This window comes from Schistocerca serialis, chromosome 3, assembly GCF_023864345.2.
Source record: "Schistocerca serialis cubense isolate TAMUIC-IGC-003099 chromosome 3, iqSchSeri2.2, whole genome shotgun sequence".
In the NCBI taxonomy this organism is placed as follows: Eukaryota; Metazoa; Arthropoda; class Insecta; order Orthoptera; family Acrididae; genus Schistocerca; species Schistocerca serialis.
The window spans coordinates 254696094-254709781 of NC_064640.1; the positions used below are offsets into that span (position 1 = coordinate 254696094).

The window sequence follows — 13688 nt, forward strand, 5'->3', positions numbered from 1 at the left end:
CACATTCTTGTTTCAAAAAGATGTTACTGTTTCACTAAGAATTTCCACACAAGATGCACTGGTACTTTCACAACAAAAGGGATGGCTGTTACACAGAACATTGGGTCTCTTAAATTAAGTGTTTAGCTGAGTGATCATAAACAGTTCTAATATTTCTGAAAGTACTGGTACAATGAGGACCAGTAACTAGCCCTGAGGGAGCCGTAGAATGTGATCTTTAATTACCAATATTCACTTTTCCACATAATCACCAGGCAATTGGATACATTTCTGCCAAAGATGAACAAGTTTTCTGAAGCTGTCGAGGAAGAAGTCGACACACTGTTTCTGCAACCACAGTCTCACAGTTCTCTCAACATCTCCAGCAGAAGCATAATGATGTCCCCGCAGATCATCTTTCATTACCGGGAACAGATGGAAGTCAGACGGTGATAAATCTGGACTGTATGGAGGATGCCATACGGTGGTGAGATTCAGTCTCTGAAGTTCTGCTGTGGTGGCACGTCAAGTGTATGGTTTGGCATTGTCATGCTGCAGGAAACCATTCCCCTTTTACTTTTGGTCCCTTGTTAGCTGTCGTTTCAGAGTTCGCAGCACCGTGATGTTACCCTCTGCATTTATTGTTGTTCCATGATCAAGAAAATCAACATGGATAACACCATCTGCTTCCCATAACACTGTGGCCATGATTTTTCCAGCTGAGGGCTGCGTCTGATTTATTTTTCTGGGGCGAGTCTTTGTGTTGATATTCCACAGGCTGACGTTTCGTCTCTGGGTCATAATGGTGCACCCATGTTTCGTCTCCTATCAGAATTGAATGGAGAAATGCGTCACCTTCATTCTTGTAACGCGAGAGGAGTTCTTGGCAAATTTCAAGTCTGTTCACTTTCATTTCAGGAGTCTGCACCTGAGGTACCCATTGTGCGCAGATCTTCCAATAGCCAAGCAAAGCACTAATGTGACCCATATGTTCTTGTGAAATGCCGATTGTGCTTGCAATTTCTCTCTGAGTGATACGATGATTGTCCTGAATCAATCTGTCAACATTTTGCTTGTGAAACTCGGTGGTTGCTGTCACAGGATGTTTCTCACGCAAGTCAGATGTTCCCGCTTCAGTATCTTTAAACTTACTCACTCAACGACGCACAGTACTCACATCAACACAATCACCATAAACTGCTTTCATTCTCTGATGAATCTCCTTTGGGGTGACACCTTCTGCTGTCGAGAGTTCAATGACTGCATGTTGCTTAAATAGCATTGACTGACCATTTGCGCAGTGTTCCATACTTTACACTGTAACAACACAGTTGTTCATTGCTAAGGCTTCCCACCAACAGGTGCTGTAGAGAAGAGGTTATGGAACAAACAGTACCTGCCACATACCAATGATGCCTACTGTTGAAGAGTTACGAAAGTGGAGGCATTACTTTTCAGTCAACCCTCATAGTTACAGTAGTTATACAGCGATGACGAGATGTGCATAGGATGGACTAGCATGGAGAGGTGGACTAAACCAACCTTTGGACTGAAGACCACAATAATAATTATACACCAGTGGCAGTTTGTATTTCTAAAATTGGGGAATTAAGATAATTTTTTAAAGGTCACTGGGTGTGGTAGTATGCCAATGAAAGACCTACCCTGTTGACAGCTGTGTAACAAGATGCTCTGATTTATGAAATAAAGGAATTTCCTTAACAGTCTTAAGTCTTCAAGTGTGTAAAAAGGGTTTTCCTTAAACCTCTTATGAGTCACATTTTTAAGGAGATAAAGCAAGGCATTACATGCCTGGAGAGGCAATGTACTGATAGCCTTGTATCTAAATATTCATAACTGCAGTGTGTTTTCTGAAGTATAGTTGTAGGTATGTTTGATACATATTCCTGTAAAATCATATTGATACATATTATCTCTGAAATAAGATCTACAAGACGTAATTTTTTGCACTTCCAGAGATACAGCGATAGCTATTACTACAGTGATGACTGGAATGTTACCTATGCTGGTTGTTCAATGAAAGACAGAATTCGGATGTGTGTGTCAATTTTGGACTCCATTTTGGCGTTATAACCTCAACTCTTATGGCCCATTTTGTCAGTTGTTTTGATAGATCCTCAAGGCTTGTCAATCAAAATAGAGAGTACTATTCCACTACGATTGTTAATAGTCTACTATGGAAATAGAGACTGGATTTCCTGATCTCCAAAATAACAGCAAGGTGGTACTCCTTGATTTTACAGGAATTGTTCGATGACTTGAAGAGTAGCTAAGGCAGTCATATTTTCAGTACCTTTTTAGATTTACACTAGATCTGTGCCTATCATATAACTGCTAGCAACAGTAAGTTTTTCTTTCTTGGCATTGTTGTCATGCAGTGCCAGGACTGGGGAAGGTGTAAACTCCTCTCGCTCCTCATTCACCTTCAAAATTCTGAAATATTTCAAGAACTGAATCTAAGTATATGATTGGAAAACAGCACATGGTCTAGAACATTCTGGCTATCGGACACAGACAGAAGTTCCCTCTATGTGTAATCATTGCTATGCACTCAAAAGGCACAAAGTTTTAAAAGATAGGAGGCATGTGCAGAAAATAATGCATTTTCAGTATCTCATTTATTTAATTTATGGTTACAAATAATAAATAAATTGGTTCACAAAACAGATCATGCACCTCTGTTTACTAAACAACTCTGACAAATATTTACTGACATATTCAGTCAATGAATTTATCATCATGGGAGCTACTCCATAACAACACACACAAAGCAAAAAAATCAAACAACGTAAGTCACTTAAAACTCTTTCATTCATCGTTATTTATTTCCTTCTAGTAAACAGGAAATCCTCAACCAAATAATATCACAGTGCTATATTTTTCTTATATTACATAATGCAGGAATAATTTACGTTTTCTGTTCTGAATCTGCAAGAGTACAACGTTCAGGAGTTCTCTCTGTAACCTTCTTAATCTTTCTAAAGCATTCTGCAGTATCATCAGTTACTACAAATGCACGAACAGTTTCTCCATCATCACTCTTTCTGTCCCAATTTTCCATACTTGGGGAGAAGTATTACCAATACAGGTAGTACACTGTGGCCCAATAAATTCAACAGTTCTTCACTCTGATTAGCTATTACTCAGTTCATGTATATTTCAACTTCTATCTGTCATGTGCTACAGGCATGAATCTGTAGAGCAGGAATTCCGTCATTTGACATTCGCTCACTGTCAATACTGTTAACTGCATATGTCAATAGGTCAACAACCATTAATCAATCAATGGTTACACATAGCAAGAGAAACCTTGCCCACTGAAACTTGGTCCACAGTTATAATAAAACGATGCAAGGTCAAGAAAGCGAGAATTACAACAAGATTAACCTCTTACCTCTACTACTTCAGTACATGAGCAGATTCTGACAGCAAAACATAGTGTCATTTCAATAAGACCACATGACAAAACTCCTGAGAGCTGAACATCAACATAACATAAAAAAGAGAGAGAGAGAGAGAGAGAGAGAGAGAGAGAGAGAGAGATCAAGTATAACTAAAGATATATTCAGTAAATTTGTATTAAAAATATTTAGATGCAATGTATATCAGCTTTAATTTATCACAGTTTTGCAGTTTAGCATGGATAAATAATATATACATATATTTTGAGCAAACCTATAATAATATTTTGACAAACTGGTCAGATGAAGATTTCAAGTCTCTGTCCCTAGTATCACAATCAATCATGCCAGTAAACAGAACACAGAGAACACTTACTGTAACAGTCTTCATATGCAATAGTAAGTGAATTACAATTAGTATCTGTGAGGCAGGAATGGATCATTCAGAACAAGTCCACGATATGCAACACTTACATACATACACAATAACACAAAAACAAAAAGATCATCAACCAAACCTAAAATGCCATAAACAGATTCAGGAATTATGTCCAGTGGTGACAACAAGTATGCAATTGCAACACTAATGCAGAAACCCATTCGCAACTGGAAGAGATAGAAGAGCCCTCTCACAGAAAAAAAATCTGCTGTGAAGTTGCGGATTAAAAAAGGAATATCTCTGATAAACTCTGGGATCTGAAACAGACACAAAGTAAAAATAATGAATATTAGATCATATATAATAACCACACTATCTTGTGAAGTCATTCTGGAATTGGGGGGGGGGGGGGGGGGGGAGATACTAAATGGCTATCTCTTATAATATCAGGGCTTCAACTGATATAAAGAAGTATTTCATTCTGAAGTTACACGGAATACAATGCTGTCTTCACAAAACTTTTACCAAAACTACTTCTTAAACAGTTTAATTGGTGGTACAGGTGATTAGGATTTGTGTCTGATAAAGGTAATTAGTTCAGCATGCCCACGATTAAAGGACAAATTTGTTGAATCTATTCTATTTGTCATCAATATTTTGTATTTTTCAACGAGACCAAAATCCACTAAACCAGCTGATCAAGCCTTATGATGACAAAACTACTTTGGTAAATGTTATTCCACAACTGACTTGATGCAAGAATACTGAACAAACATCGAAACCATTAAAGAAAATTTTATATCCTACTTACCTTTTTATTTTTGACGTATTTCAGTTTATATTTTGTTTCTTTCTATGTCTAATAAATATCCAGAAAAGAAAAGGGCTTTTTCACCTCCCTCTTCTAAATTCACCTTCACAAAACTCCCACTATCATCACCATCATCATAATCATCTACAGTGAGCTGTTACCATTTATTAGCCCCTCTAACTCATCATAGACTACTTCTCCTTCTTCCTCCTCCTTACAATGTTTCAGTATACCTTTTGCTTATTTTTAAAACAAGCCTTGATATTCTGTCCAAGATTCAATCGATAATGGTAATTCCTACACCCCCTCCAGCCCAAATTGTTTAAGAATCAAGCCTACACTTGAATTTCCTCACGCCTATATTCCTCTAAAATAAAATAGATGTCTTGTTTTTAATTTTATTTGGTCTTTATTTTATCACTGAAATGCTGGTAACACAACTACACCTGATCACATGCCAGAACAGCCCTCTAGTCTCTATCCAATATTGTCATTTGGCAGTCAATAAGTCAGTCGATCTATGCGTCACTTTTATCTTTGGAGGCACGAGTGCCTGGACTCTCAAAAATCCATGAGGGGGGGGGGGGGTCTATAAGACTGCTACCTCAGAACAAAAGCTATATATTAACACAAAACTATCACATAACAATGGGCTTGGAGGAGTGAAAATGAAAGTATTGATTATGATATTGTGACCTTCATTTTAGGATATGAAACAATATCATAAATTAGGTTATAATTATCCTGAGATAACAAACTTTCAGTTTTACTGGCCTTACACCAGGAGTTCAGCTCACACACACACACACACACACACACACACACACACACACACACACTCTCTCTCTCTCTCTCTCTCTCTCTCTCTTTTATTGACACAATGTTCTTACAAATATTTTATGTGCATTTGCGGTATGTTTGACGATATTTTTTTTGTGTAACCAATGTGGGCACACAAAACATCATATATTTGTGATAGTCCATTTCCAGAACCTTCAGTTGTTGGCGAGTAACTCTAAAAGGTGCCATGGCTTGTAAAACATTCTTCTGGAGGGGTGTGTTGCTGACCCTTTTCTCCACATGAGGATGTACTGTTTCTTACCCTAACTCCTTCAGGAAAATTCTCCATTTATCAGATCTGTCCTCCTGGTAGTTAGGATGCTGCTGTGAAAATAATTATAGGTGCTACATCCATTACATTTGTCCATAAATCAAAAGGCTATCCTCTTGACTGTCACTTGCATTTCAATGTACATGCCTTCTGGTCAAGAGCATCAACTCCTGATTTAGTTTTATCATTGAATAAAATTCTCTCTGGCTTCTTTTTACGTTCTTCATCTGCCATGGCACCGTGGTGCAGAGAACTGAACTGGATGACACTTTTGCTCTTTTTGGGCACATAACCTACTGTTGTCAAATTGTCTTCAAAACCAAATAGTCAAATGATTAAGATGAAACTTCTCTGGACTATGAGACCTTCATCTCTGATGGAATTTCCTCATCATTTTGTCACTGCTGTAATCTTTTCCTGCAATAGTTCTTCAAATGACAGGAAATGTGCAAAATTTTCCGTTCTAGTATTTGTTGAGATTCCTCTCAATGTCTTTGTTAGTGTTTTCACTGTAGTTGAAGCAACACTGGTTTGTTTTTGTGATCAGACAGCAAAAAATTCATTTTCTAAGTTTAATATTCTGCCAACTTTTTATTGATAACAATGTACCTACCTTCTAAACTAGTACAATGCACATTTTCTTCCTTCTTTGTGTAATAGTCCCACGTTTTCTTAGTGTGACAGTTACACTATCTATTATTGAATCAGGTGCAATTTCCATGACATTGTGTACTCAAATTTTGCTTTAATCCACTCAGTTCCATCATGACCAATAAAGAAATCAGCACTTCTGTTGGCTATCTTCACTTGAAATGCTACAAGATGCAGAATCATTATCCTGGGGACTATCACTGTCTGAATCACTGTAATCTTCCTGATCAAAAAGAGCTGCATCTTCAAGCCACTCAGGAATGGTTGATTCAAAATTTTGATCACTTTTGCTGAATTCAGATGACGTCGTTTTGCTTCCAACAGATTATATGGAATGCCTAAACTATCTTGCATAATTATTTTGTTCATGAAACTAAACTTACAATCACCTGAAGCAACTGTGGCATACACAAATACACTCACCTTTCAAAAGAATACTCAGTTGTTTGCAGTACTTCCAACAATGAGTGTAGGTGTGCCAAAATGCTAGCTCTTGGCAGTAATCTTGCCAAAATGATGTACAGTTCATACCAAAGACAAATAATCAATTACTATTCATATCCAAGATAAATAAGCTATTTGAAGGATGGTTTGTTTGTTAAAGATGTGTTACTCAAGGTGCAGCTGTTGTCTGCAACTGTGGCTGGGCCTGCCCACCATTTATTGCTCAGGTATACAGGGTGGTTCATTGATCATGACCGGGCCAAATATCTCATGAAATAACCACCAAACGAAAAAACTACAAAGAACAAAACATGTCTAGCTTGAAGGGGAAAACCAGATGGCGCTATGGTTGGCCCCCTAGATTGCGCTGCCACAGGTCAAACGGATATCAACTGTGTTTTTTTAAAATAGGAACCCCCATTTTTTATTACATATTCGTGTAGTATGTAAAGAAATATGAATGTTTTAGTTGGACCACTTTTTTCGCTTTGTGATAGATGGCGCTGTAATAGTCACAAACACATGGCTCACAATTTTAGATGAACAGTTGGTAACAGGTAGGTTTTTTAAATTAAAATACAGAACGTAGGTACATTTGAACATTATATTTCGGATGTTCCAATGTGATACATGTACCTTTGTGAACTTTCTCTGAGAACCCATGCTGTTACAGCGTGATCACCTGTAAATAAAACATTAATGCAATAAATGCTCCAAATGATGTCCGTCAACATCAATGCATTTGGCAATAAGTGTAACGACATTCCTTTCAACAGCGAGTAGTTCCGTAATGTTCGCACATGCATTGACAATGCACTGACGCATGTTTTCAGGCGTTGTTCGTAGATCACGATAGCACATATCCTTCAACTTTCCCCACAGAAAGAAATCTGGGGACGTCAGATCTGGTGAACGTGCGGGCCATGATATGGTGCTTCGACGACCAATCCACCTGTCATGAAATATGCTATTCAATACCGCTTCAACCGTACGCGAGCTATGTGCCGGACATCCATCATGTTGGAAGTACATCGCCATTCTGTCATGCAGTGAAACATCTTGTAGTAACATCGGTAGAACATTACGTAGGACATCAGCATACATTGCACCATTTAGACTGCCATCGATAAAATGGGGGACAATTATCCTTCCTCCCATAATGCCACACCGTACATTATCCCGCCACAAGATCACTGATGTTCCACTTGTTGCAGCCTTCGTGGATTTCCTGTTGCCCAATAGTGCATATTATGCTGATTTATGTTACCTCTGTTGGTGAATGACGCTTCGTCGCTAAATACAACATGTGCAAAAAATCTGTCATCATCCTGTAATTTCTCTTGTGCCCAGTGGCAGAACTGTACACGACGTTCAAAGTCATTGCCATGAAATTCCTGGTGCATAGAAATATGGTATGGGTGCAATCGATTTGATGTAGCATTCTCAACACTGACGTTTTTGAGATTTCCGATTCGTGCACAATTTGTCTGCTACTGATGTGCGGATTAGCTGCAACAGCAGCTAAAACACCTACTTGGGCATCATCATTTGTCGCAGGTCGTGGTTGACATTTCACATGTGGCTGAACACTTCCTGTTTCCTTAAATAACATAACTATCCGGCGAGCTTACAAAACGCTTGTTCGTCCGATTCTTGAGTATTGCTCATCAGTATGGGACCCTTACCAGGTTGGATTAATAGAAGAAATAGACATGATCCAGCGAAAAGCAGCGCGATTCGTCATGGGGACATTTAGTCAGCGCGAGAGCGTTACGGAGATGCTGAACAAGCTCCAGTGGCGGACACTTCAAGAAAGGCGTTACGCAATACGGAGAGGTTTATTATCGAAATTACGAGAGAGCACATTCCGGGAAGAGATGGGCAACATATTACTACCGCCCACATATATCTCGCGTAATGATCACAACGAAAAGATCCGAGAAATTAGAGCAAATACGGAGACTTACAAGCAGTCGTTCTTCCCACGCACAATTCGTGAATGGAACAGGGAAGGGGGGATCAGATAGTGGTACAATAAGTACCCTCCGCCACACACCGTAAGGTGGCTCGCGGAGTATAGATGTAGATGTAGATGTAGATGAATAGCCTGGACACTTGAATGATGTCGTCCAGGATACCGAGCAGCATACATAGCACATGCCCGTTGGGCATTTTGATCACAACAGCCATACATCAACATGATATCGACCTTTTCTGCAATTGGTAAACGGTCCATTTTAACATGGGTAATGTATCATGAAGCAAATACCGTCCACACTGGCAGAATGTTACGTGATACCACGTACTTATACGTTTGTGACTATTACAGCGCCATCTATCACAAAGCAAAAAAAGTGGTACAACTAAAACATTCATATTTCTTTACGTACTACATGAATATGTAATAAAAAATGGGGGTTCCTATTTTTAAAAAACGTAGTTGATATCCGTTTGACCTATGGCAGTGGCATCTAGCAGGCCAACCATAGCGCCATCTGGTTTCCCCCTTCAAGCTGGACGAGGCTTGTTCTTTGTAGTTTTTTCATTTGATGCTTATTTCGTGAGATATTTGGCCCGGTCACTATCAATGGACCACCCTGTATAGTTTAGGTTTTTATATGTCCTATGAATCATATTTGCAAAAACTTGCTATGACACAAAACATGTCAGCAGGTTTTAAAATGAACCACATTTTCTCTATGAAAACGTTGTTACAAGCTGGCCATTTATATAACTAGATTTTTTTATCTTTATCTACAACAAAATTTAATAAATATAACCAAACCACATAAAGATACTATATCTAGTAATTCTTCTATGGAGCAGGAGGAGTTATCAAGCACATGTGGTTTCAGTTTGTGTTTTAATTTAATTTTACTATCCACAAAATTATTTTACAATCAAGTAAATTCTTAAAATCACTCAGTAAATGGTCAAAGATTTTTATGGCTGAATACCTCACTCCTTTCTGTACTACACGATGACAGTGATGTAGTGTATATCAGTTCTCCTTCTAGTACTATATTTATGAATGTTACTGTTGTTTTCAGAATGTGATTCACTGAGAACAAACTTCATAAGAGAGTAAATGTACTGTGAGGAGGTTGTCAGATCCTCAACTGTTTAAAGAGCTGTCGACAAGAGGTTCTGGGTGGACACCACATATTATCTTTATTATTTGCTTTTGTGCAACGAACACGTTCTTCACCAATGAGTTGAATAGGATGCAGTGAGACATTAGTGAATGAAAGTAGGAAAAGTAATTCAACTTTTTCTTACACTTGCATCTCCAAAATCTGATATAATCAGTGATGCAAAAGTTGCACAGCTAACACATTTAAGGAGATCTGCAACATGTGACTTCCAGCTCACGTTCATATAAAAATAAACACCAAAGAATTTACAAAGATTCTGTTTCATTTATTGATTTACTCTCACACATTATTTCCAATCCTGTGGTCAGGACTGAATTGCATGTATTGTGTTTCAGCTAAGTTCAGTGACAGTCCATTGGGAGAGAACTAATTGTTAATTTTCAAGAAAATATTACTTACAGTTTCAAGTGTTGGAGTTACTCTGTTACGCTTGATTATTATACTTAAACAATGAAAAATCCAGGATGGAATAATGACAATATTATGAAAAGAATGCACTACTACTCACCATATAGAAGAGTCACCAACTTGCGCGCCGACACACACACACACACACACACACACACACACACACACACACACACACACAAAACACTACTCATTTATCCATCTCTGCTATATGGTGAGTGGCAATATATCCTTTTCATAATATTGTGATTATTATACTTGTAACAGCAGCAAAGCAAACTACATCTGATTCTTGGATATATAATGGAAGACCATTTATATATAACAAAAACAGTGCAGTGGACCCAGTATCGATCTCTGTGGCACTTGTAAACATGTAGACCATTTACCAGCATGATCTACAAAACCACAATATATGTGCTTCTCTAGGAGAATACTGTGAACTAAACAATCGAATGCTTTCATCAAGTTACAGGAAAAAGTTGGTAATATTTTGTCATTAAAATTTGTATAATTGGTGAACTGACAGGCAGTATGTTCTTTGGAGACCCGCTTCTGAAATCCAAATTGATGCCGACTAAATTCTGAGACAGGTATGCTAAGGTTCTTACACACACAATTCTTCCCAGAGCATTCCACAAGGAGGTAAGTCGTGAGACTGGTCAGTAATTACTAACATCTGTCTAGACAGAATAATAATGACTCACATTTTTGTAAGAATATTTGAAAGTTTCCCAGTAGGAATCTATATACTGTAACAGCTATAAATGAATTTTCTGGTAGCAGCAATTCACATGCAAAGACATCCGATTGTTGATCTAAGGAGAAACCACTGGTATCAAAAGATTTGAACTTAATGTTATTTCCAACAAACATGACGACTCCTCCAATCTCCTTATTTTCATTAAGAAATGTACTGCTAATTTATGGTATTCCAAGTTCAACACAAATGGATTCCTGTATTGAAAGGACGCTCAGGCAGACATAATACATCCAATTACTTTTGACATTTGAGACTGTGTAAACAGACAAGACTTTCTTTACTTTTGTTTTTCAGTCCTTTAAAATTCCAAAGCATGATGATAAGGTTATTCAGACAAGTGTGACCATTTATCTGGACCCATTTCAAAGCAGTCAACTTGAATGAGGCAACTAAAAAAAACTTGTCTCGCACCTATAATCACAGGAATTCTGCAATTGGTGGCAAAGTCCACACTCCTCCACTCCCCCCTCCCTCCTCCCATGTTTAGCTGTCAGTTCAGATAATCTATCTTTACCCTTCCTGTTATTGTGTAGGCCGTGTCTTGTATAATCCTCATCTCCCAACAGCAGCAACTGGCATAATACTAAAGAGAGCTCCGTCCCAAGTCAACAACAAATCAATCAGTTCCAGATTAACTCACCCGATGGCTTCATTCATCCAAGGTCTATCATGCCACTGCAGAACCTAAACAAAGCCCATGTTTGTGTGTGATGTTGTTGCCTGTAGATTCTCCAGGTCACTCCTGATTCTTTGCCTGGCTGTTGCCTGCTCCCCAAATTATCAAACCCTGGTTTTTTCACTTAGATCCCTAATCAGTTCCTCAATATCCACTATCATATGACCCAGGCTAGCGCTAGGTTTTACAATACTTGTGACCTAGTACCTTAATCCTCAGTTTTCCTGCATATATTGGCCGACACAATTCCCATACTGCTTCCTAGCAGCAAGACCTTTTTCCTTCCTGAACTTAGTTTCTGACCTGTCTTCTGAAACCTGCAGCACCCTTCTTTCCTCTACAGGTCAATCGAACTTCTTCACAAACTACTCCCTTTTCACCCCTCTCCTGTCATCTTTTTTCATACCTCACTGTCTTCCCACCCCTTGATATGCTATAATTCAATTTTTGCAGCCTCAATCTCTGCCTTAATGGCAAAAATCTTAACCTCTAACTCTACACTCTTCCTGTTTACACAGTAACTACAGATCCATGGGACAGCCTCGTTAGAAATGCCTTCTTTTGTCCCACTGCATTCACCACAGTGAAACCACAATTTACAATCCCCACACATCAATCCTAAACTATTAACTAGCTAGTGGCAGCATGCACATTTTTTAATCTTGGTGACTACTGTTTTATTGTTAACAATAATTAGCTGGGTTAAGTGAGACCAGTCACTGAGTTGTTTACTGACTGTTTATTTTTTCTCGAAGATCCTAAATTTTGTCAGCTTTTATTATAACTGTTGTGTCATCAGTAAATAAAATTATTTTGTGGGCTGCAATATTTAATATCTTGTCATTCCCATAGTTAAGAAGAAGAAATGGTCCCACGGCAGACCTTTGTGCAATACCAGGATGACTGAGGCTGTCTTTCACATGCACTCCGAGACTAATCTAGTTTTGTTGTCCAAAATCTTATGCTAACATTCTGTCTATGGCTGAATATGAATGACTGAATTCATTCATTTGATAATCCCCTAATGCAAAAGTTTTCAAATTTCCTAAGGAGAACAGTGTAGTTAACCATGTGAAAAGAAACTTCCTGGCAGATTGAAACTGTGTTCTGGACCGAGACTCGAACTCAGGACCTTTGCCTTTTGCGAGCAATTGCTCAAGCACAGAAGTTTGGAATGTAGGAGACAAGGTACTAGCACAATTAAAGCTGTGAGGACAGGTTGTGAGTGTGCTTGGGTAGCTCAGTTGGTAGATCACTTTCCTGCGAAAGGCAAAGTTCCCGAGTTTGAGTTTCAGTCAGGCACACAGTTTTAATCTGTACAGGTGTTTCATATCAGCGCACACACTGCTGCAGAGTGAAAATTTCATTCTGGAACCATGTGAAATGTTTTCGTTAAGTCTAGGAGTATTCCTGTTATTTGCCTTTAGCATCCACAATTTTTGCAAGATTGTATATAGAGTCATATATAGCAGCTACTGTTGGTTTCTTGTTTCTGAAACCCTGCTATGAGTGAGATAATATATGATACTTCTATCACTAGCAAACAGCACTATTTTTGTTACATCAGTGTAAGATGGAAGGCCATTTATACATAGAATGAACAGAAGTTCTTGCCACAACTTTAAAGTTTATTTGAATACCACAGACCTTTTTACTATGATTGGTCTTTTGGAGTTGGCATGCTTGTGCCCTCCTAGAATCTTTATAAGTGATCTACCCAGTCAGGTATAAGGGGTGGGGGTGGGGACCTACAGTTAAACATGTATTCTGAACTGTGATGCTACTGGAGGACTGAAGTAAACACAAATACACACACAAATCCTTTTTTTCCACATATGCATTGAGAATCGCATAAAATGTAACACCCTTTTTATTTTGTGAACAGTTCA

General features: G+C 38.3%; 1 protein-coding gene across 1 annotated transcript in view; it reads right to left on the minus strand.

Annotated features, from left to right (window-relative positions):
• Positions 1-2603: 2603 nt before the first annotated feature.
• Positions 2604-13688, minus strand: part of LOC126470015 (E3 ubiquitin-protein ligase RNF170) — a 119982-nt gene continuing 108897 nt past the window's right edge. Inside the window, exon 6 of the mRNA XM_050097490.1 lies at positions 2604-4097. Within this exon, the coding sequence (XP_049953447.1) occupies positions 3816-4097 (282 nt within the window). The 3' untranslated portion in view covers positions 2604-3815. The remainder of the gene's footprint in view (positions 4098-13688) is intronic.